Source organism: Ceratotherium simum, chromosome 6, assembly GCF_057802395.1.
Source record: "Ceratotherium simum simum isolate JZ-2026a chromosome 6, ASM5780239v1, whole genome shotgun sequence".
Lineage (NCBI taxonomy): Eukaryota > Metazoa > Chordata > Mammalia > Perissodactyla > Rhinocerotidae > Ceratotherium > Ceratotherium simum.
In genome coordinates this window covers 39,219,837-39,244,706 of record NC_141905.1, presented here as the reverse complement: position 1 = coordinate 39,244,706, position 24,870 = coordinate 39,219,837, and the positions used below count along the sequence as shown (strand labels likewise).

At 40.6% G+C, this 24,870-nt stretch overlaps 1 protein-coding gene across 4 annotated transcripts in view; it reads right to left on the bottom strand.

Annotated features, from left to right (window-relative positions):
* RHOBTB1 (Rho related BTB domain containing 1) overlaps positions 1-24,870 on the bottom strand; it is a 104,568-nt gene that overhangs the window by 22,818 nt on the left and 56,880 nt on the right. For all 4 annotated transcript variants that reach the window (XM_004427099.3, XM_014784931.2, XM_004427101.3 and 1 more), the window contains 2 exons: positions 15,686-15,887; positions 15,235-15,338 (listed from right to left, as the gene is read on the bottom strand). In XM_004427099.3, the coding sequence (XP_004427156.2) occupies positions 15,235-15,338; positions 15,686-15,877 (296 nt within the window). In that variant the 5' untranslated portion in view covers positions 15,878-15,887. The remainder of the gene's footprint in view (positions 1-15,234; positions 15,339-15,685; positions 15,888-24,870) is intronic.

Sequence of the window (24,870 nt, the reverse complement as noted above, 5' to 3'; positions counted from 1 at the left end):
CCATGAAGGAAATCATTCTCAGAGCTTAATTTACATGAAAGACATGTAGCTAAATGTCAATTCCGTTATCTAATTTTATGATACAGCATGTGAGGTTTTGAAATCAGAGCTAGCTTGGTTGCCAAGGTTACTGTGATAACACTCATGCCACTGAACACATACTAGTTACTATCCAGATGACCTGTAAACAAGTACAGACAGGACCTTGGGGGTTGGAAAAAAATGGACTCTCCTGATGATAGTAGCACAATGCTATCCCACAATACAGGTCCGGCGGGCCCAACGTCTAACTATGTCGCATCAATAGCTCAATGCATGAAATGTTGTCGGGAAGCTAGAAAAATAATTCAATGCTCTGTAAATATTTTGACTCAAAAGGATGATAAAGAGAAGAGGTTGTACTGAGAGCAACACTACCTCTGAAGCTAAAATAACTTAGTGAGTCAAAATTCTATTCGTATCCTTAGTATGTTATTCTTTTTTCCTTTTTACACTCATATATAGGTGCTATGAGAATCTGTCCCCATTATTTTACATTGAAAGCAGTTAAAAAATATCATATTAGCTTAAATGTCTTTGGTTTAACCCTTGTTGATCTAAATACAAATGCAAGTTAAGAAAACATTGTGTACAGATTATACACAATGCTATTCTTTCAGCCTGCCATATGAATGTAGTATCCTAAACCTTTTTTGAATCAATGGATGTAGTGATAGGACTATAGAAAGATGCTGCTTCGATATATTCTTCCTTATCCCAATATTCTTTTCTAATTCCTAATTCTCAACACATCAGTATCCTCTGTGATATAAACACCTATACAATCAAGTAACTATTTTGAGAATGCTATTTATTCCCTCTAGATTTTGAGCCATTTTTCTATCTCGTCAAAGAAGGCACAAGACCTGCAGCTAAGAATATCTCCAGCTTTAGGCAGAATTCCAAGGAACTAGAGATATTAAATAACTTTGAATCAAAACATTCATTCCCGAGTGGAGACTGTTCAATGTCTGACACAAGCTCATGTTTAAAAATGCCATTCCTATGAAGGATAAAAAGAAAAAGGCAAGTTCTAGCATTTCTATTTCTATGGCTCTGTTAAATTTTTTCACTTTGAAGAGGTAAGTGTGAAAATAATTGGGAGGGGGAGGTGTGATGAGGACATTCTCACACATTAGGCAGCAGGGTTAGCCTGGAAATGACCTCAGCGTTCTTATTTCAGCCGTAAAAAGAATCTGATAGAATTTAAAAGGAGTCTTACAGCTATTTGAGAATGCATGAGAATTTGAGAATGCAGAGGCAAAGCACAGAGTAGACAAAACTCTAGACTCCAGAACTTGAATATTGAGAGGGGGTAGGAAGAGGTTTGGATCTTTTTGGATAGGGGTAAGTGGCTTTATTAAAGAAAATCAGGATTACAAAGGACTTATGAGTGTATGGTCTCAGCTGTGTGCCTAAGAATATTTATTTTTTTGGAGAAAAATGTGATTTCTTGTTCCTAAAAGGAAAATATCACTATAAAAGTTTCACTAACTTTTATAACTAACACATCAACTAATGTTAACATTAGTTAACTAACACATCAAATAATGCCCATGAAATAATGTTTTGATTAGATAAGTAGAAAACAATCCAAAGTAAATCTATGTGTGGAAACAATTGCCAATCTCCAGTTTCATGAAGGGGTCGGAGATGGGGAGAGGATCAGAGAGAGACCTAGTCATCCAAAAATGCTTGAGCTGATAAGGCCAACCTCAGTTGTATCAGCTTTTTTTCAGATATTAAACAAACAAAAAAGCATATTTTTTCAGTTATCTTTCAAGGAGAACACTGGCCAAAGTTAGCATGTGAAAGATTGGCAAAGACATCTGGATAACATAAGGAGTACATGCAAAGTTGGGACCAATCTTTGTTGGAGGATTAAAGAAAAAAATCTGAAAAAAGTGCATCTTACCCACATATCTTGGCCCGAGCTAGACTTTAAACAGAAAATGCCACACATGTTCTCAAGGCCTGTCTTTATAATATTTACAGTCAAATATAGCAAACTTGGTGGGAAAAGATCAGAGAAAACAGCCAGAAGCTAAACTGCTTTTCCAATCAGAAATAACCAAATTCATCTTTTGAAGAAGTGGTTGAAGAAAGGTAGATAATTAATATCAAAAATTTGTTGGTAGGAATCTAAGTTCTCTCCTATCACAGAAATGCTTTGTGTCTTGTTAGTTTGTCTTCCCTTTTCTGGTCCCAACCACTTCGTCACCACTGTTCAGCCAAGGAGCTGTGGGCCTTGGATTTTCTTACCTGTTTAAGTGAAAAACTAATTCCTAAATTATCCTTTATCTAAGAGCCTAAGATCAGGCCAATCTCAGGGGCAATGTGAAGGATAGTGTGAGTGGGACACTCTAGATAGCTGTGAGTGGGACATCCAAATGCCCTTCTCCAGTGTGCCAATTCTGGTTGGGTCTGCTGCTGACGAACACTTGGTGACCAAGAGTAAGCTAACAATTATATTTATCTGAGTCTCGCTTGGAAGTATCTCTTTCTTAACACACTCTTTTAAGCCTTTTGTTCTATGGTAGGATCCCACCTCTTTATATGTCACTACTGCCTATTATTATTTCTTTTTTTTAGTAGCGACATCCATACCCTTTATATTGGTAGAGATCATGATCACATTTTAAGGGTCCTCTTTTCTTTGTCAATGTGCACAAGTCCCATTCTGGCAAAGATTCAAGTAGAAGTCCCTGACCCCTAACTTTGGGGCTTCAAGCTTCCTTCTACCTCCTGATAACCGAGGTAGGCTCTTTACAGAAACATTTTCAAAACCATTCATGTCAACAACACACCTTTCATGCATATAGTCTGACAGCGCTATGCAAACAGATAGATCAAAACAGCACAAAACAGCTGATAGCATGGCAGAGAAAAGAAACGTGTAACACGTGGCTTTGGAAAATTTTAGTAGGGGAGCAGCCTGGTGTGTATGAGATGTGGAGGGAGTTGTCAGTGATGGTGAACATAACCACCTGGAGATGAATGGCTGTGTGAGCTCATACTCATGGAAGATGGAGAGGCCTACAGGGGAGCGCCTGGCAGGGGATCTGGGGAGAGCAGGGCAGTACCATGCAGCGCCCTGGATGTGAGCAGAGAAATCAAGTTAATACTTTACCAATAGCAGTGAGGCTTCTTAAGGAGAGATGTTATGTGGGGAAAACTGTCAAAACATCCTGAAATATATCCAGATTTGGGAGTGATTAGCATGCGCAACTATTTCTTCCAAGTCCATAACTTTATGTTTAGTAGGCAGCAAGATTTTAAACCAGTCTTCCCCCACCCTCCAAAAATGGGACCAAAGCAATGTGCTCTTAAGTGCAGGAAAGCCATATCAACATCCCACCAATGCCACCAAATCCTGAGAGGGATAATACTCGAATCTTAAAAATGGTTGGTTTGACCATCATAGTACAAATATCACAGGGGCAATGCCCTACCATAGAAGGTTGTGAGTTATCATCCAATGGAAACTGGCTATTTTTCACTTGATATCCCATTTTCTATACTTAGCAATTTATAGTCCCTTTAGCCTATTCTTATACCTCACACCATCATCAGAAAAAGTTGAATGCATGTAAAACTGGGTGAAACACAAGTAATTTATTAAAAGAAATAGCTTACGCAATCTCATTTAACTCCTGATCAATGAAAGCAGGAAGCACAGACATAAAGAAAGCTTGCTTAACAGGAGAAGGTGAAATTGTGGTAATAAATTCCCTCCCTACTCCACCTCTCATTCTCATTTCTCTTTGGCTTTTCCTGAAGCTAAATGACTGAGGAACTTCCTTCCTACACTGTTAATGTTTTCTCCTGAGAGCAAGACTAGCCATAGATATAAGAAGGCCTCCGTGTCAGCTAGAATGTCAGATGGGAGGTCTCTGGGATTAACCTCCCTGACTCTTCTGAAATGAAACTGTGTAAACCAGCAAGATCATTCCATGATAAGAAAGGGAGTTTACGCAGGCCTCTCAGCAGTCCTCTTTGAATTGATAAAGGTACAAGGACTTGTCAAGTTACTTATCCAGTATCAGTAAGCAATCATTCAACCATTTCTTCCAGAAATATTAACTGATAACCAACTGTGTAGCAGGCACTCTTCTAGACATTGGCGATATGGCAATTAAAGACACTAATTGCTGTTCTCATGCTTATCCTCGTCGTGCTTACATTGTAGTGGAGAACAGAGACAATAAGCAAGAAAAATATGTAGTGTGCTAGGTAGTGACCAGTGCTAAACAGGAAATAAAGCAGGGAAGGGGGACAGAAATACTGGGGAGCTGTTGAAATGAGGTGGCCAGGAAGGGCCTCACTGAGCGGGTGACATTTCATAAAGACCTGAAGGAAGTGAGGGAGCTAAGATGCTGATATCTGGAGGGAGAGCACTGTGGAAGAGGAAACAGCTAGTGCGCAGGCCCTGAGGGAGGAACACACCTAGGATGCTTCCCTGAGGGCAAGGGAGAAAACGGCAGGAGTGAGCTCAGAGAGGCAATGCAAGGCTGAGGTACGACGGCCTCACAGGTGTCTGGCTCTTACCTTGAGTGAACTGGTAGACCATTAGGGGTTTCTGAGCAGAATGACATGATATAATTTATGTTTTAACAGGATCACTCCACTGCTATAATGAGAACTGACCAAATGGTGGTGGTGGGGGGTGGTTGTCAGGAGGGATAAGGCAGAAGGAGAGGACCAGTTAAAAGATAATCCAGAGGGATGATGGTGACTTTGGCCTGGGAGCAGTGCAGGTGGTGAGAAGTAGTTGCATTCTATATATATGTGTAACAGGGTTTGCTGATGGACCAGGTGTGGGATATGACCAAGAGGAGTCAAGAATGATGCTAGAGTTTCTGCCCTGAGCAATTCTTTCTTCCCTGTTCCTGGTACTGACATCTTGAATTCAGTATTTCTAAGACTGAGTTGTAATTATTTATGTTGCTGTCTTCTCCACTATACTGTGAACTTCATCTTCAGGGATTTTGTTCCGTTCCTACTAGTTTCTCTCCCATTGCGCACAACACAGTGTTTGTAACAAAAGAGGCCCTCAATTACTGTTTATCAAATAAAAAGGCCTTATAGATATTTCAGGATAAAAAATATAGATACAGGGGCTGGCCCGGTGGGGTAGCAGTTAAGTGCGTGTGCTCTGCTGTGGTGGTGCGGGGTTCAGATCCCGGGCACGCACCGACATACCGCTTGTCAAGCCATGCTGTGGTGGCGTCCCATATAAAGTGGAGGAAGATGGGCACAGATGTTAGCCCAGGGCCAGTCTTCCTCAGCAAAAAGAGGAGGATTGGTGGACATTAGCTCAGGGCTGATCTTCCTCACACACACACACACAAAAAATATATAGATACAAATAAGTCCGCAGATCCAAAGTCTAAAAGAAATAAATTTAGGCCTAAAATAAACCAGTTAGGGAATAAGTTAGAGTTTTAATAAAGAATGAAAATAGTATGTGAGCTATTATATGTCTTCAGACAATTATTGCTAAAAGACAGCCTTATAATATCTTTGGCATATAGCACAGATTAACCTGTTAATATACATATACATATATATGTGTATGTATATATATATATATTTTTTTTGGTGATGAAGATTAGCCCTGAGCTAACATCTGTTGCCAATCCTCCTCTTTTTGCTGAGGAAGATTGGCCCTGGGCTAACATCTCTGCCCATTCTCCTCTATTTTATGTGGGACGCCTGCCACAGCATGGCTTGATAAGCGGTACGTAGGTCTGTGCCCAGGATCCAAACCTGCAAACCCCGGGACACAGAAGCAGAGTGTGCGAACTTAACTACTATGCCACCGGGCTGGCCCCACTATATAATTTTAATTATCTGAATTTATCTAAAAATTCCATTTACCCCATCTAATTGGATACTTTCATAACACCAGAATAACAATGGATTAATGATCTCTTCCAGGAATTAGATTATCTCCAGAATCAACAGAAATGTAAAGAAATGAGGTTACTTTCAAGATTAATTCTGTGTTAGCTACACAGAATTAAGGCTGAAAGGAACACCCTCGATTTCAGACCATCTTGTTTTTTTAAAAAAATACCAAAAAACAAAAAGAAAAAATCACTAAAATAGAAAGATAGCCAAGGTGATAAGTTTAAAAGAGAATTTGCTAATTTGCTGTATTGTTCTGTAATTCAGTACTTTCTCCTTCTGACTATACTCTCTAGGCTGGGGGCAGAGGCATTTGGGGGAGAGGATAAAGTGGTGGAATAATTTTGGAAACCTAATGAATGGCTGATATTAAAAATTACTGATAGGATTGTTAAAATTCACTAAGAAAAATATCTGTGAAAGTGTTCTGTAAACTGCAAAGCACCAATTACTGCCAGACAAATATGATTATAAGTTCAGAAGTCACCAAGGATGTATCTTGTATACTGCAGCTAATAAGAATGGCAGAACATTCTCATCAAGAGATCTTTTCCTTTTGGCTTACCAGCTCATGTCCTTTATTGATAAAGAATTGTTGAAAGAGAGTAATAGAATTATCCTCTGAAGACACTGTAGAATTACTCAAAGGTTTCTTTCTTCTTACCACCCAATTTAAAAGGGAAAACTGTACAGGCTGAAATATATTTCTTCATCAGAAGATTCCAGTATAGAACATCACAACTGATCAAAAGTCAACACACTTAGCTAGATTTCACCCAACTTGTCAAGCTTGCAGTTACTAAGTAGTAATAGAAAAAAAGTAAAAAGAAGGCAGAACACAAGATGTTAATGTACTGAACGATGCACATGTTCCTTATTCTCTTTATCCATCTCAGTGGCCTCATTATTCATATTTCTGTGGCATCTTTTGGGTCCATCAATGCTTTTCTGGGCTGAACCATAAAGGACCGTCTTTCCCAACCATGTGACCAGTGTTTGGGCAGCTGCCAACTTCCTTCCAGGTCCTGGAACACGAGTGACCCAGTCATCAATCAAGCCCTGCTGCTATCTCATTTGGCACTGCTGCTTCCCAAGGACAATTTCATCCTGGGGACAGGACTGAGTCGGGCACAGGAATCCCAGCTCTTGTGACATTCTGTCTTCTGGTTCCAGTACAAGATGTACCAGTTCAGAGCAGGAGGGAGAGTATCGACAGCAAGCCAAGGGTGGCACAGAGCATGGCACAGATATATTTTCTGTGTGCCAGATGGTTTGATGTCACTGCAAGCCTATGCTTGAGTACATAATCCATCAATTTCTACCATACAATTTTTTGAATTATTTGTATGCATTTAGTCTAATGTGTTTCTGTTTGTTTTGGATGAACACAAAGCAGTAATAATCCATCTTCAATTTTTCTACTCAACGCCCTCATCTTTGGGCAATGGATTAAAAAGATATATATAATTATTTTTTATTTTTTTTATTTTTTATTTTTTTTATTTTTATTTTTTAAATGTATTTATTTATTTTCCCCCCAAAGCCCCAGTAGATAGTTGTATGTCATAGTTGCACATCCTTCTAGTTGCTGTATGTGGGACACGGCCTCAGCATGGCCAGAGAAGCAGTGCGTCGGTGCGAGCCCGGGATCCGAACCTGGGCCGCCAGCAGCAGAGCGCACACACTTAACCGCTAAGCCACGGGGCCGGCCCTATAATTATTTTTTAAAAAGATTCTTATAAAGATCTTGGAAACGATACCCAGAGGAGAAACAAGCTATAGCTGGAAAAACATTAGTATTAATACAAGTAATTCTCTGTTTAAGAATACTCCTTCAAACAAGGCATTCCCAAAAAAATTTACAAATACAAAAATTTAAAAAAAAAGAGAGAGAGAGAGGTTTTGGAGGTGTGGCTGACTGTGTCTTCCTCCTTTTTCTCCTGGCCTTGCAGCTCATTTCATTTGCTAATTCATTAAAGAGAGGCTAGGTGCCAGTATTTTCCATCTTCGTCACCTTCAGGTTGGTACATAATTTGTTATTCTTATTTTAAAAGAGCAAACATAGAATTCAACCTAGTGAAATAATTTGGAGTTTGTTATAATGATATTTCCTTGTAAATGCCTTAGAAGATCCTGGCATGTATAAGATCAATTGATAGATTCATGTGCACATTCAACTAACATTTATTAAGCTCCTACTATGTACCAGGCCCAGGCACTGCGGACCTAGAGTAGAAAGACAAAACTCCTGTTCTAAAGACGCTAGGAATAATAGGATAAGGGGAACAGGAGGAGTAGTTTTCAAACAATGTGATCATGGTTACAATACAGATTGTAAAAAAATTTGCAAAGGTATTCCATGGGAACATGAAGGAGAGACACTTCACCTGGATTCTGAAGGTGATAGGGAGGGTGAGAAGAGAATAGAGAAGACTTCTGGGAGTTTGTGACCCTTGTTCTAAATTCTTAGAATATTAATGGAAATTAACTGGGTAAAGAATAGGTGGGGTGGGAGCATAATTTCTATGTGGATGTAATGCATGTTTGTGGGCCTAGAGGCTACAGAGGACACAGAACTACAAATATTTTGTTGTCTGGAGCAAGAGGTGAGGCTGGAAAGGCAGGCTGGCACTCAATCCGGAGAAACAAACAAGAGTGGAGCCTCAGACCCGTTGTGTAGCTACCAACCCCAGTGAGAGGAGACTCCTGATCGCTCAGCTCTGCCCGCAATTCCCAGCCAGGGTGACTGAGCACAAAATGGAGGTCATTTGTATACTCCCTGAGGTTATCGCTGCATTCTCTAGTTCCAGAACCAACCAACTACGAAAAATTGTTACTGTTGGATGGAGAAATGGAAAACTTTCATGGAACTTGGTGTTCTCTATTCGGTTATCACAGGGTACCTGGTCAAATGCATCCTCTTAGAATAAGATGCAAACATAACCACAGCTAAAGACACAGGCCACATGGTATTGACTATGACCCACACAACTGAGGGCTCTATCTCTGGGAAAAGGGAACCAGCATGATTTGGGGACAATTTGATAGTGTCCCATCATTAGTTTTGAGATTCTATAACCATCCCATTTCTCATATTCAGTTATTAAGGATCTGGTCCCATTTTTTCCCCTAAGTTCACACAAACGATTTATGTTTTCAATGAGAACTAACTTTAAGTTCTATAAACAATTAAAAGATATATTGCCTACCATGTAAATTTCCTCACATATCATAGACTACTTTGCCCATAAAAATATTTCCTTTTTTTAAAAAAATTGAGATAAAATTGAAATACACTAAACTTTGCATAAAGGGTTCAATCTGATTAGTTTTGACATGCATATGCACCCCTGATGCTATCATGCAAATCAAGATAACAAACAGTTCCATCGCCTCCAAAGTTTCTTTGTGTTCCTTTGTAATCCCTCCCTCCCTCTATCCTCTTTCCCAGGCAACATGCGATCTACTTTCTGTCACTATAGATTAGATTGCATTTTCTAGAATTTTACAGAAATGGAATCACACAGTATGTGCTCTTTTTTTCCTGGTTTCCTTCACTCAAAAGCTCTCTCTCTAATCTTCAAGAGATTCCATCCCTTTGGCTGAGGTTTGGTAAAGACTATCATGATAATTCCATGGCAGCGTTTACTGAAGCATGGCCTGAGAACAACCTGCTTTATAACCATCCAGGATCTGGCTTGAATTTGCTAATTCACCTCCCCCCACAACTCTGACATCAGAATAACCAGTCTGCTTGGGCATACTCAAGTATGAGAACTAGCAGTTTTAGTCCAACCTCTTAGGGAACAACTGTTCCTGTCAAACTAGCCGTGTTTCTTATGTCTTTCTACTATTTTCTATAACCCAGGCGAGTCTTAGTCCTTTATGCCACAGCAGTACACAGGACTAAATATCTTTAGGACATGAGCTGCAATAATTTTCCTGGATCCCTTTGTACCGCACATTGAGAAGTGTGGTTTGGATTACTTTTCCATAAACTACCTGCATTGCTAACTTTCCTCTCTTTGCTACTTCGTTATTCTCTTTACAAAGTCCGCCATCGGGGCCAGGACTTGGGTAAAGAGTGAAGCACTTGCCTCAGGGGCAAAATTTAAAGAGGTGCCAAAAAACTCAGTAATCCAGATGAACAAATATATATATATACACATTTGTTTGGCTGAGGAAGATTTGCCCTGAGCTAACATCTGCTGCCAATCTTCCTGTTTTTGTACGTGAGCCACCACCACAGCATGGCCACTGACAGATGAATGGTATAGGTTAGCGCCTGGGAACTGAACCTGGGCAGCCAAAGCAGAGCATGCCAAACTTAACCACTAGGCCACCGGCGCTGGCCAACAAATATTTTTTTAAAAATCAAAATTAAGGCTAAAAAACTCCATAATGAACAAAATATCAAAATTTTAAATAAAGTCAGGATCAGTAACAATGCCATACTGAGCCTCAGACAGAAAGAAAAAATTAGTGATAGCGATCCTGTCTTTTAAAAATTATTATTATTTACATTTTTACGCCCAAGGTATGTGCCTGACTCACATCACCCTAGTCCTGGCCCTGGTCCACCTCCACTTGATATATTTCACTGTCCAACAGACTGTTTCATCCTGAAATCATCATTAGAATGTTACTTCTGGCCTAGCATTTAGAATATACCACGGACAATAAGAGCTAATTCAAAACACTCTATCTAGATGCATTAGTTGTTTCTTACTTTTTCCCTTGCCATTAACAAGTACAGCCAACCCCAGACAAAGAAATAAACACCAGTCACCTATAGTCCTGAATTTTTTAAAAGGCCTCAACCGAGCATTCAAAATGAGATGTATTCATGCTGTATCTGATTACATGTGCCTTTGACGTGAAACTAGACCTATCTTATCTAAATAGACACACAGAAACCATGGCTCTGATTAACGTTATCATTTAAACCATGTACTGTACTTCTCATAGGAACTAAGAACATTTGAGAAAAATCAGTGTGTAAGAATAGAATAATCTATATAATAAACGGCTTCCAACTGAAAATACGCCCAGAAACGGTTGGGTGTAAGAGCAAGTACAGTGGTTCTGCATGCTTAAGTTAAAATTTGGGAAGAAAGCATGCTATAAAAAGTACCCAAGATTCCCACTCACTCTCAAAAAGTTCGCTTGAATATATCATTTTTACTGAAAGTGACAGACTTGTGTGTAGCTACTCATGGATGCATATAAAGAATTAAGTTATTGCCATGTATTAAAGAACTTAAGAGGAGCATTGTAATGTTAGAGCTGGTGATAGATCGTGAATGCTGGTCTTCAGTAATTACACTGGACCGGGAATAAATTTAAAGTAAGTTTGCATCAATCATCATCATCATCCACAACAGCTTGGTGGAAAGAGAAGATACAAGCTGTGGAGGTGGATAGGACTAACGGGAAAATTCAGTTCTTTCCTAGCTGTCTGACCTTGGCCCCTTTCTGTGCCTATTTGCTCAACTGTGAAATGAGCCTACTTTGCAGGGTCACCACAGGAATGAAGTGGGACAAGATACACAGAGCACCTAGCAGAGGCCTGCCTCATGGGGAGCCCTGATTAAACCGTAGCTGCTCTTATCACCACCTCCAGCACCATAGGCTTTGTCAAGTGTTTGAAGGTTATCTGATTCTGAGACAGATCAATGACAGAGTTTTTCAAGAAAAGGAAACAATAATGGTGTGACTAGAGGAGAAGGGCAGAGGGGCCCAGATGTCCTGTTGAAGGCAAATCCTATTTGTCTACATTTCAGTGCCGGGTACCTAAGTGTGAACATTTAATTCTTATAATACTTACAGGGAAAAACTCTTGAGTTGAGTGATATCCCTTTAAAAAGAGGCTCTTTTCTTGCCAAAAAAGAGCAGCTGATCACAGTCATGGTTACTATGTACAGTTTTGTCCTTGACATTTTAAAAGATCCAGATAAGAGCTTCAAAAGTTCATCCAAAAGTGGAGAGAAAATAGGTGGTGGGAAGAAAGGCTACAAGAGAGTTGGAATCATTCACTCCAGACAAGAGAGGGTTTGACAGATTTCAAATGTTAAGTATTTTGATGCTGCTACTCTGTTATCTTCATCTTCATCAAAGTCCTCCTATCAATGTTTTTCTTGGATGGATGATTTCCCTTCTTGAGAAAATGGGGTCAACCAGATGATCTTGTGAGATCTCTTCTAGTTCTAAGCCTTTGTGCAAATAAGGAAGAGCAGATGGACACTTGGCTTATCAATGTTGGGTGGTTTTCAGTTGTGTCCTGTTTAAAATGAGGTTGAGGTAGCTCGGCACAGTGGAAAGAGTGAGAGCCTGGAGTCAGGCGGAGCTGGGTTTGAATTTGCCTCTGAAACTCACTATTGGGCAAGTTATGGTAGTGAAAGAACTCAACCCTCTTCTCAGCTATAGCATGGAGATCATCTCTGCCTGGTAGGGTTCCTGAAAGCATTAACTAAACTAATGTTGACAGAGCACCTAATATTTTGACTGGCAAATTGTAGGCCTTTGATAAATTGGAGCTATTATTCTAGTTGGCTAAAAAATGGTTTGAATAGTTGCCTTTAAATCAGGAAGGGAGCAATGACATTCTGGTTATAGTTATATCACGCTAGGAAAACTGCAAATTCAAGTTAGTGGATACCACCTTGACCCACAGGATTCACTCTGCAAACTAGAGCTTCTCCATGCCAAAGAATGTTTGAGATGGCAACTTAACTACCTTAGTGCTAAGAAGCAGAAGAAACTGAAGGCGAGGTCTAAGGCATCTCAGTATGAATCTGGTTTCTTTCACTGTCATCACAGGAATCAAATTAATTATTTTAAAAAAGTTCCAAATACATTTCCAAGTATAAGGAATATATCACGTTCCACTGACTTGTAATTCACACCAAGTACAGTAAAAACATCAGTCAAAAAATAGGTTTGCAAACCAAATGGATTGTCAGAAACTGTAATTAGGATTTTTCTCCTTCACAAACGATATAAAGCTAAAAATGGAAGTCATAAAGAAACTAAACAGCTTTTGCACAACAATGAAATGCAGTGGTCAGAGCCCTACACTGAATAAAAGAAACTCCTACTGCTATCACAGTTTTCCACGAAAGGTAATTTTTTGGTGCTGCATCAATGTGGTATTACATAGTTAGTGTTTACAGAAAGATGCTGGAGGCCAAGACTGGACAGCTCTGGCTTTTGTTCTTTACCAGTGGTGGGGTCTGTGGCAGGAGGCCTGGAGGCTGTGGAGAATCGAAAAAGACAGGAAATACAAGGTACAAACATGCACATAAAGTGAGGCCCAGGGAGAACTCGGCCAGAAACACGGGATGCTTCCTGAAACCCCTCTGTGTCACTTGGAGAATCAAACTTGGCTTGGAAAGCGCATCCTGTTTCCATCAAAGGGGGAACGGGTTGCAGTTGACAGAATCAAACATTACAGACAAGGGAGCAGAACAATGCACTTTGAACTGATGGAGCGACAGGAAAAAGCAGCTTATGTTTGGTTGGGAGTGAACAAGCACAGGCATGACACGTCGTAAAACGATTCCAGATACATCAGGGAGCTGGATGAGGCCCAGTGGAGATAACAGTCAATACTAGATCTATGAAAGCCACTGTGCCATTAACTCCATTGTAAGCAGGAATCACACGTGATGATGAAGCAGCCCTTAAATTATCAAAATACGAGTTTTATATTGTGGGGATAAGTTAAAATTCATTATTTCAAAAGCATACATTTCAAGTGGCAACAAACTACTGAGCTGTTGATCTAGTTGACAGAAGCTAAACCCAAATATCTCATCAAGTTCCTCTTTAGGCCCATCATTGCCACACCTTTTTAGAAGTGAGGGTACAAAAAACCCTTTGAAATCTATCACATCTCTCCTTACTTGGCTTAAAGTCATCCTTTTATTATGCTTCCTTAAAACCATCGGTATTACAAATCTGACTGCATAGTACGTACAAACAGGTTCATTTATTATTATTTTTTATGTGTGGAATATTGGACAAAAGAAAAAATCAAAATGGCAACTAAGAATCAAGAACATCATGGAAAGAAAAAAAAAGGAAATTCAAGGAGGAGAAAAGTATCTAAGACGTTGGATATTCACAAGTGCTTGTTACTAAGGGGACATTAAACTCAAAGTTTTACTTCCATATGTCTCTTTCTGAGTCCCCTTGAACAAAACCAGTCCAATCGCAGATTCTTTCAGTGTGTAAACTACTTCTTAGGTAGAAGGCAAACTCTTTCAGCAGTTTATTCAATCTTTTAGACCGCTTGGATAAATGCCAATACAAGCCTATTCAGAGGGTTAAGAGAACTATTGGCTTGAAGAAATAGAGGTACTTTCAGAAATGCTTATCTCAATACCAAGGAGTAACTCATGTGCTTGGAGCCTCTAATCCAATCTGGGAGGTAACATGACGTTTGATGTTAACAAAGGATAAGTGATCCATGAGACCTAAATTCTAGACTTAAAATGAAATGTGTTAATTTACAGTTAAGGGGTAAGGACATCTCCTCATCTGGATTTTGATCGCTATAATGCATTCACTGAGAGAAACTTTAAGTTATGGTGACAAGGAGAAGTTGCTACATATTTTAAGGCACTTTGACCATGTTTCTATTCATATTAATGTCCTTCTAGATTAATCTTCCCTTTACTGAATTTTCCCTCCTTTTTTTTTTAATGAAAAATAGACACTTGTGCTTCAGTTCATTTTGGAAATGTGCCTTGTGAAGGACTTCAGAGACATTTTTCTTTCTTTTTAAAAATGACCTTCAAATAAAAATAATAGACTTTTCAGATAACAAGGCTCAAAGCAAATAACATCAGACTCTGCTAGTATGGTCATGAAAAGACCACAGAGACCTTCCGAAGTGGGGTGGCCAAGTGCTAAAATAACTTAAAACATTCTAACAGAAGGCAAATAAAGCATTATCCAGGAAAACAGCAATCAAAGCAGCCCAAGGCTGGAGGGCACAACAGAATTCTCGTCTAGCAAACGTCCCAGTTTAACTAGCACTGGGTGTTTTAAATAAAGTACTTCCTGAGAGGAACCAAGTGGCAAGGCAGACAGCTTTTCTTAACATCAGGAAACAATGCTGTTCTGGTTTTTTTTTTTTTCTTTTCTTTTCTTAGACACAGTGCAGAACCCAACACATTTCAAGGCCATATGATGTGGTTTCTGTTGATTTATGAAGCAGCTGCGGGTTTGGGAAAGGAAATTGTACTCAAGCTGAACTGAATTGCACCAGTCTTGGTTTACCTGCCATATGCAAAACGCCTGTCTTTGTGATGATCGCCAAAAGTATCCCAAAGCCTGAGAGAAACGCTCACTTCATCAACAACATCCCGGGAACGCTCCAAGACCTGCAGGAGAGAGAGCATCCATGCTCAGCGTCAGAAGCTCCCCAGGAGAAGGATATCCAGGTCAGCACCCCTCAATGCCCACTTGCATTTAGTTTTCTCATTCCATCTAACAGGACTTAAGGTAAGTCCTAATTCTCTTCCTGGAATCACATGACTCAAACCCTCCTCAGTCAGGATACCATAGCTATACTCCCAAGTTTGCATTTTCCTTTTGTTTTCTCTTGTTGCACTAACAAGATTAGCTTTGTTTTGAATGTACAAGTTAACCCCTCCCCCACTTTTAAAACTCAGAGTGGCAATAGCAGTGACGTGCCCTTAGCATTCTAAAGAAACTCCCTACATCTTACCTCCTGGCAGACCCGGTACTGGTCAATCGCCCACACTGTTGGTACGTGGGTGGCCAGCAGCTGATACTGCGTTAGCGTCGTGTTACACGCTCTGGCACAGATCAAGCGTGTCTTCCCCACAGCGTTGTCTCCCACGACCACACACTTGATGGTTTCAACGTTGGGTCTTTCGTAGTCCATGTCAGTGTCCATTTATAAAACTCTAGAAGAAGAGAGTGGACACCACGTTAAAGACCCCTGGGCTTTCCAGAGCAATCAAAGACATTAGGGGTTCAGGCGATTTTCCCTTTGTACAGGCACTTCTTTGGAGATGCCCAAGCATAAGCAAGACATTTGGAAGTTCGTACTAAGCCCAAATGAAACTCAAGTTTTCTTTTTATATCTCACACAAGTATAAAAACACCGGATTGTTATTTTGACCCCAAACGGTTTATTCCGGTTAACATGTTATTTTCTCCTTGGTTTTCTCTAAACACAACCTGCCTACTGGAGATCCATCCAGGCGAGTCAGGACTGCTGGCACACATTTATAGTTCACTAGCTACTCATGTTGACCTGCGAAAGAGACTGGGCACCTGCAGGTTTAACCTTAGACATTGGGGCATAAGCTGCCTCGGCAAGACTAGTGTCCACACCATCACAATCTTCCAATGATCCAATCTCTGTCGCTGGAAAGCAGTTTTCTATAAGTTCTAAACTATCATGGTGTCTTAGAGGAAAATCAAAGTGCAAGCAGAAAGGACTACCTGACTTTAAAGAAGAGCAAACTGTAAGGCTGAATTTTGATACATTAATAAAAATTATATTTATTCATTCATATATAGTTAATCAAATTCATAAAAAATTATATTCTCAAGAGGAGCACCATAAAGCAAGATTTTTTTTTTTTAATTCTCCTCTTCTCTGTGTTTTTATGAAGAAATCTGGAACATATGGTAAGAATGATTTTACCAGGATGAGGAGCTACTTTGGAATCTTCCTGAACCATCAAAAAAGGTTTAAAGGGGGTTGCTGGCGAGGGGTCAAAAGAAAGAGGGAGAGCTGCTGGCAGCTCTGCTTCCTGGGGACAGGAACCTCCACCAACTTCGGAGCAGCTGGATGGGCGACCAACCATGTAAAATTTTAAGATTTTAATGTATCATAATTGCCCTTTTGAGGAAGTCTACTGTTAAACTGAGAAAACTGGTTAGACGGTCATTTTTTTTTAAAGAGTTGATAATGGTCTTAATGGCCATGGTAAAAAAAAAACTGCTCAGAGGAGGGCCTAACACATAATTGAGACTCAGTAAGTGTTTGTTTAATTAAACTAATTTGAGAAAAATGATAATTCAGACAATATGAGATTAAGGGTATAAAGGGAGAGATAGAAGGAAGAATGCTAAGAATGCCTTTTCACAGTTAGGACCATCTGAACACGGACTTGTCTCCTGTGACCATCACAGGTGTTAAACCTGAGGCTGGGGAACTATTTAGAAGGAATGGAATGGAGTGATTCGAGGAACAGATGTGTGGTGAGGTTAGGATCTCATCTGTAGTTCCTACACCATGGAGAGGTTTAAAACAGACAGATACCTGACCCCCACCTGGCAAATGCTGATGCTGAAGGTCTTAGGTGGGGAGAAGGAGTCTTTAAAAATCTCCAATTCTGATGATTAGCCAGGTGTGGTGACTCCTAAAATCAATATCTTTAAAATTTAGCCTTAAAATTCTATGGTTTTATTAGTTCCTTATTTAATAGTATAATGTGGCTAAAGCATGACTTTGGCACTGGATGAGTGGTTCTTAAATACCAGCCAGAGAACATCTGGCAACGTCTGGAGACATTTTTGGTTGTCACAATGGGGTATGGGGAGTGCTACTGGCTTCCGGTGGGCACAGGCCAGAGATGCTGCTAAATATCCTACAATGCACAGGACAGCCCCCAGCAACAAAGAATTATCTGGCCCTAAATGTCATAGTGCAAGGTTGAGAAACCCTGCCTTAGACGGATGTGAGTTTGAATCATGGTCTCTCCACTTTCCAGTCAGTCCTCTGACTTTGGGCAAGTTATCTGCACTTTCCGAGCCTCAGCTTCCTCACCTGTTGAGTGGCAATTCTAGTACCCATCTCCTAAGGCTGTTATGAGGATTAGGTGGACTGATGTTTTCAGTCCCCAGTGCAGGACCTGATACACTGAGGCTTCAAAACTTATAATCATGTTGCTGAAGATGAACACCTTTAGAGGACAACAAAATTGAGCCAGGTGGAAGACTAGAATTAGATGCAAAATCATAAACTTAATCACAAAGATCTATGAAAATGATAAATTTTAGGAGAGCAATTAATGGGTAATTCATTGAGAAACGAAGAACAGAAATACAAGATTGAGCATGGCTAACCTTATGTAAAGAAGGCAGAAAAAGTTCTGGGTGAGGAGCGGGGAGGAGAGGAGGTCATAGTTAACTAAAGGATAACAGAGTTGGAAAGGTAGGTTAAAAATATTTTTATGGGGCATTTCTAGATTCTAGAATAAAAATTGTAATGCTTCTTTTTTTTTTTGTGAGGAGATCAGCCCTGTGCTAACATCCGCCAATCCTCCTCTTTTTTTTTTTTTTTTGCCGAGGAGGACGGCCCTGGGCTAACATCCGTGCCCATCCTCCTCCACTTTATATGGGACGCCGCCACAGCATGGCCTGCCAAAGCAGTGCGCGGTGCGCGCCCGGGATCCGAACCAGCGAACCCCGGGCCGCCGCAGCGGAGCGCGCGCACCCAACCGCTTGCGCCACCGGGCCGGCCCCTGTAATGCTTCTTAACAGTCTTTGACAAATTTCTGCTGATATTACCATGAGGTAATATCATGGTAAAAACAGGTTCCATTTGGAGCCTCACAACTCTGGACCTACGGTATATTACTTTCAATGTCCTAAGTGGTGGAAAACCTTACTCTTTTGAGAGTGAATATTATTTTATTTTTTTTGGATACATAAAAGTCATAGAAAGCCAATCCCTAAAATTTGGAGGAATGTTTGGATTTAGTCAAAATTGACATATGACAAAAAATATAGAATTGGCTTTCTTGTTGGCTTATAAACTAACACTCATAGCAGCCCTCAAAGAGGAATCTCCCAAATAATTTGAATCATGGCAGCATTGGTGAAATAGCTGTGTAGCGCTCATAGAAGATGACTTTGAGGGGGACAAAAGCCCTCATAGTTCTATATTAAGGGTATCATTATAAAAAATATCATTACTATACTTATTTATAGACACATCTCATGCACAGTCCTAAAAAAAATTTCTGTGTCAAAGGTGAGAATAACATCTGTGGCTCCTCTAATCTCTAGTAATCTCCTCAAAACCGAAGTGACTGCCAGAGGTGCTGAACCTTGTGCAAAGGGGACAACATGTAAGGGAAATAAGAGACAAGGCAAAATTAAATCCTCACGGCTCAGATCACTCACTTTAGACACGGAGTTTCCAGGAAGGGTTTCCTGGATTTCCCAATACTGAAAATTTTTTCTTTGGGGTAGAAATCTATTTTGTGGTAATCTAAAAAGCACTTAAGAGTATGAAGTCACAGCCAAGGATGTAAACTCATGCTACACTTGTATTGCTGTAAACCAATTGTTCATCTGTTATACATAAACAAATAAGCATTAAATTATGATAATAATTAGAAAAATATGCAATCTTTTTCTTCTTGTTATGGGTTCTAATTTATTCATATCTAGCACTCTTATGGTTGAATGAGCTCTTAGGACCATCTGGATAATGACTACCTGGTTTATGATTTTTATTTACCTAGAATGAGAGTAATAAATATTATTCAATTAACTCTGTTAATAAATTTCACCACCATAAATCTTACTGATCTATGCAGATACCCTTTCACATTTAGATACATATCTGAGGAGACAAGGAAGGTATCAAAGAAGAAGAAAAGCTAGAAGGAACTGACACTGGTAACCTGTTACTATGGCAGCTTTGTAATCTTACTCAGAACCCACTTGAACTTCATTTCATACTTTCACTGAATCATCAGGACATGGATCCTGATAGTTAAAATGCTACCTGAAGAATCTACCTGCACACTGTGGAATTCAGAAACGGTAAGTTTATTTAAAAATTGGCAAGTGAACAAGACAACGTGGAGGTTGGGAAGTAAAGGATTTGGTGAAATGGTGCAAGGTGGATGCTGCTCTGAGTGTCAGTGCCCACCATCCACGAGGCTGACTCAGAACAGTGTGGTCATATCTTCTGGCTATCAAATTAGCCCACTTGCCTTGATTATCCCATATCCGCCTCCACCATTATTATTGTCATCTACTGGACTTCAGCTCACTCCTCCACGTTCACCACCACCAACTCAGCCTTCTTGTTGTTATGCTAGCCCATACCCTAGCTTCACAGTTTCTTCACCTCTTCAATGCCAGTGATCTTTGCCACACCCTACTTGAGCCATTCATACTTTTGGCCAGGTGCTGGATACTGCTGTCATCCAGAAACATTTTATCTCTGAAATCTTGAATTTCAAAATCCTACTCTCAGAGCAAAAACTCCTCTTTCCAGCCTGTGCTAGATGAAATATGGCCGCTGCAGCAACTCCAATCGGGAAACGGCACCTATTTCCCTTCCTCTTGAATTTGAGGATAATGATTGCTTGGCCCAACCCAAAAGAATGTGGTGGAGGTGATGCTGGGTGAGTTCTGGAGTCAAGGCCTCCAGAGGCCCTGCAGCTCCACTTTCATGCTGTTGGAACTCTGGTCCTGAGGTCGTCATTTAAGGAAGCTGGCCTAGCCTAGCAGAAGAGGAGAATTCAGTGAGAATAACGGAGGCAGCCCTGCCGATGGCCTCACCAAATGCCACAAATATGAGGTCATCTTGGCTCTTCTAGACCAGCCAACTCTTCAGCTGAATGGAGCTTGATGAGTGAGCCCAGGTGAAACCACCTGAGGAATCACCTAGCCAATCTACAGAATCATGAGAAATAATAAACCGTTGTTTTTGGCCACCAAGTTTTGGGGTGGTTTGTTATGTAGCAATAGTTAACTGAAACACATCCATTATACGGTAGGAAAATCTCCAGAACTTGACTTCTCCATTTTTTTTAAATTTCAGATTATAGGCCCCTTTGGGGTGAATGATCTTTTCCACTAGGGTTGATAGATCATGCCAACCTTTCTCTTCACCATCACCCTCAATGTCTTTTTGTCTTTTTTGCTGAGAAAGATTCTCCCTGAGCTAACATCTGTTGCTAATCTTCCTCTTTTTTTGCTTGAGGATGATTAGCCCTGACTGAGCCAATCTGTGCCAATCTTCCTCTATTTTATATGTGGGTTGCTGCCACAGCATGGCTTGATGAGTGGTGCAGGTCCGTGCCTGGGATCCAAACCCACAAACCCGGGCTGCCCAAGTAGAGCATACTGAACCCAACCACTATGTAATGGGGCCAGCCCCGTCAATGTCTTATACTGCATGTGTGGTAGGCAGAATAAGAGTCCCTCAAAGATGTCCATGTCCTAATCTCTGAGAGCTGTGAATATGTTTTGTTACATGGCAAGGGGGCAATCAGGGTAGCAGATGGAATTAAGGTTGCTAATCAGCTGACCTTACTACAAGGAGATTATCCTGGATTATCTGGATAGGTCCAATGAATCATGAGGGTCCTTTAAATGTGGAAGAAGGAGGCAGAAGTTCAGAGCCAGAGAGCAACATGAAGATGCTACACTGCTGGCTTTGCAGATGAGAGAAAAGGGCCACAAGCCAAGGAACACAAGTGACTTCTAGAAGCTGGAAAAAGTAAGGAAACATTTTTTCCCCTAGAGCCTCCAGAAGGAACAAAGCCCTGCCAACACTTTGATTTTAGCCCAACGAGACCCATTTCAGACTTTTGGTCTCCAGAACTATAAGATAATAAATTTGTGGGGGCCGGCCCTGTGGTATAGTGGTTAAGTGCGTGCACTCTGCTGCTGGTAGCCCGGGTTCGGATCCCGGGCGTGCACCGATGCACTGCTTGTCAGGCCACGCTGCAGCAGCGCCCCATATAAAGTGGAGGAAGATGGGCACGGATGTTAGCTCAGGGCCAGTCTTCCTCAGCAAAAAGAGGAGGATTGCCATGGATGGTAGCTCAGGGCTGATCTTCCTCACACACACACACAAAAAAAGATAATTAAATTTGTGTTGCTTTAAGCCACTAAATTTTTGGTAATTTTGTTACAGCAGCAATACGAAAATAAAGCAGCATGCTTTTGCTATACAAAATGGCTTCCCAAATTCTAAATGTTGTTTGCTACCTCAGTGCCTTACACATACCATTCCCTCTGCCAACCCCACTCCATTCCTTGTCTGCCTGGCAAATTCTATTCATTCCTTAAAACCTTATTCAGATGTTACTTGCTCTAAAAAGCTTTCCTAACTTCCCCTCGTCCCCACAGACTAATTTACTTTCTCCTCTGTACCAATAAATGGTTCTGGGAGAAGCAATCACAAACACAAATACACACTCATTTTTTCCTATATTAGCAAATTATAGAATGGTGGTTTGTGAACTTGACTCCGGAACTCAGCCAGCATCACCTCTACCACATTCTTTTGGGTTGAGCCAAGCAACCACAATCCTCAAATTCTCTATACCTTCAAAGTGCCCATCTCGTGCACTTAACGAGTCACCAAGTGTTTCTGGGGTACTACTATGTGCTGAAGTGCTTGGAATATATGAGTGTACAATGCCTCTCTTCTGTAAAGCTGTCTCTGACTACTCACTGTGATCCGTAGGTCCCCCAATTTAATTGCAACTCTCCCCTAGGATCAGCTAGGGGCAGAACAGTGACATAGCCAATGTGACCTTAGCTACCCTGGTCTCCTCTTCAAATCTTTTCCCTTCCTGTGGTGGTACCCTGTCCCCACCTCCGTCCTTAAAATGATGGCCTTCATGGTGTCCTGTCCTTCTTCTTAAGAAACAGGCTCAGGAAGTGTCAGGCACATTCGCTCCCTCAATCACACAATGACTAGATGACCATTAGAGTCCCGTCCCCATAATTCAATAATTCAGGGGCACTGTGGCTGATGAAATTCAAGATATTCCTGCTTGCCCCAGATAAGTACACTTTAGTATAGGGCCACTATTTGAATTCAGGTGAGGGTCCAAGTCTCTTCTAACATTATAAATTGAGGTATTAGGGAGAGTGGGCAGGGAAAGGTTTATCATTTGTCTGACACACCTCATTAGGCATCTCCTAATTGCTCTGAGTCATCCCACCATCGGAATATGCTGCCTCTTACCATCACTTTTGCTGTGTCTCTTGTTGTATTTGCTATTTCAATCAAGGCATGGTGAGCAGTCTGCTTAAAAACAAAACTCTAAGGTCCATAGAAGGGCCTTTGCACTTTTAGCTCCCTTCAGCTGTTCATAGACAGTTTGAACGATGCTATTGCACAGCCACTAAATATTCTTGTCCTTCAGAAAAGCATATAATCTGAACTTTAAGAAATAATTTAACTTGGTCATTAAAAAATACTAGTGGAACAAATTTTAGTGTATTTGAAGAGTTAGCTCTGAAAGAAACACTGAGAATTTTCTATTATTGAGAGAAACAAAAGGGAAATGTTAAGAGTTGCATAATAACTATAGCCAACAGCCAAGTTTCAACTGTGCAGATTTCATTACCCTGAGCTCTTAATCACCAGTCCTAGGCAGGCAGGAGCTGCTTTCTGCATAATATAAACATCTCAGCTGGAATGGAGAATGGGTCCAGAGCTGGGAAAGAGACAACCAGGGCTGGGCTGGGCTTCCTCAAATCAAAACTTCACAGAAATTTATCTCTAGGATAAAACTGCCTTTCATCATTCAAACCAATAATATTTTTTCAATTGAAAGTTTTGATTAAAACAGAAAAGCGAAGAGATTAGGTAACAGAAAGGACACTGCATAGAAGTCCAGGAATACAAACAACACAGAGGCACTTTTTTTAAACATCCACTCATTATCCTCACCAGAGCCCTGTGATAATGGAAACCTATGCAAGATCATGCTTTTCAGTTTTTTAAAACTCCATATCAGTGGGGAAGGTGAGTCGGGATTAGAAATAAACTTTCTCTTCTATCAATCCACTGCCCTTAACAAACACTGCCCGAATTGAAAAATATAAAAGATCAAAAAGCTTAAAAGACGCATAAAATTTCAGGGTAGATTTCAAAACCACCATAACTAAACTGTGTACTATGTTCTAGACACACTGGTCTACTTTCGTCTACAAATATGCCATGTAACCTCTCCTTTGGTGACTTTGCCTTTGCCATTACTTCTGCTCAAATGCCATTTCTCATGTCTCTGATCCACCCAAAAGTTCATTTTGGAAGAAGATGCACTTAAAACATTCTTCCTTTATATCATCTCCTACAGTATTTATCAACTTCTGATTTGTAATATTGACAATTATGCTTATATGTATCTCGCTTCCACCCCACCAAGATTATACATTTTTGACAACAGAGACTCTTATTCATCTTTAACTCCTCAAATCTTTTCACAGTCCCTTGGCCACACGTGGCTTTCAATAAATATTTGTTCAGTTGAATATAGAAGTACAGCCATTTCACCTTCCTTAGGAAAACTTCCGCTTGGGGCTGGGAGAGAACTTGCACTCAGCTATCTCTGGTGGCTGATCATTAAGCCCGTGGCCTCGAAAGCAGCAGCATGTGGCTAAGCCTGCAGTCGGTGAGACGAACACCTTGAGGGACATCTGTGTGGCCCATCGTGAGCGCAGTATCTGACAGATGGCATTGCACCCGCCATGGCTCCCTAGCAGGAAGAGCATCAGTAACCATGGGAACCATCGGAGACCAAGGACCAGGCCCTTCCACCAAGCAGGAAGGTGGGGGGCAGGAGGACCCCTAATAGAGGCAGGCAAGAGCAGCTTAGGGCCAGATTTGATTGAGAAAAATAAAGGAATGTGATCATTCACTGTGTTCTAGTGCCTACAGCCAATTTTTGAATCTTAATAATATTTACATATAAGAGTCTCATAAAGTTCTCACTCACTTTTAGACTTTAACATCCTAATTCAAGAGATTCCCAACCCTTTTTGATGAGTCACTACTTGGCTGGAAAAGAAGGGGAAAAGGGAGGCACATGTACTTACTATATATGGAGAACGATTTATAACTGACATGAAAATGAGTCTTGAATGAAGGAGTTCAGTCTATGC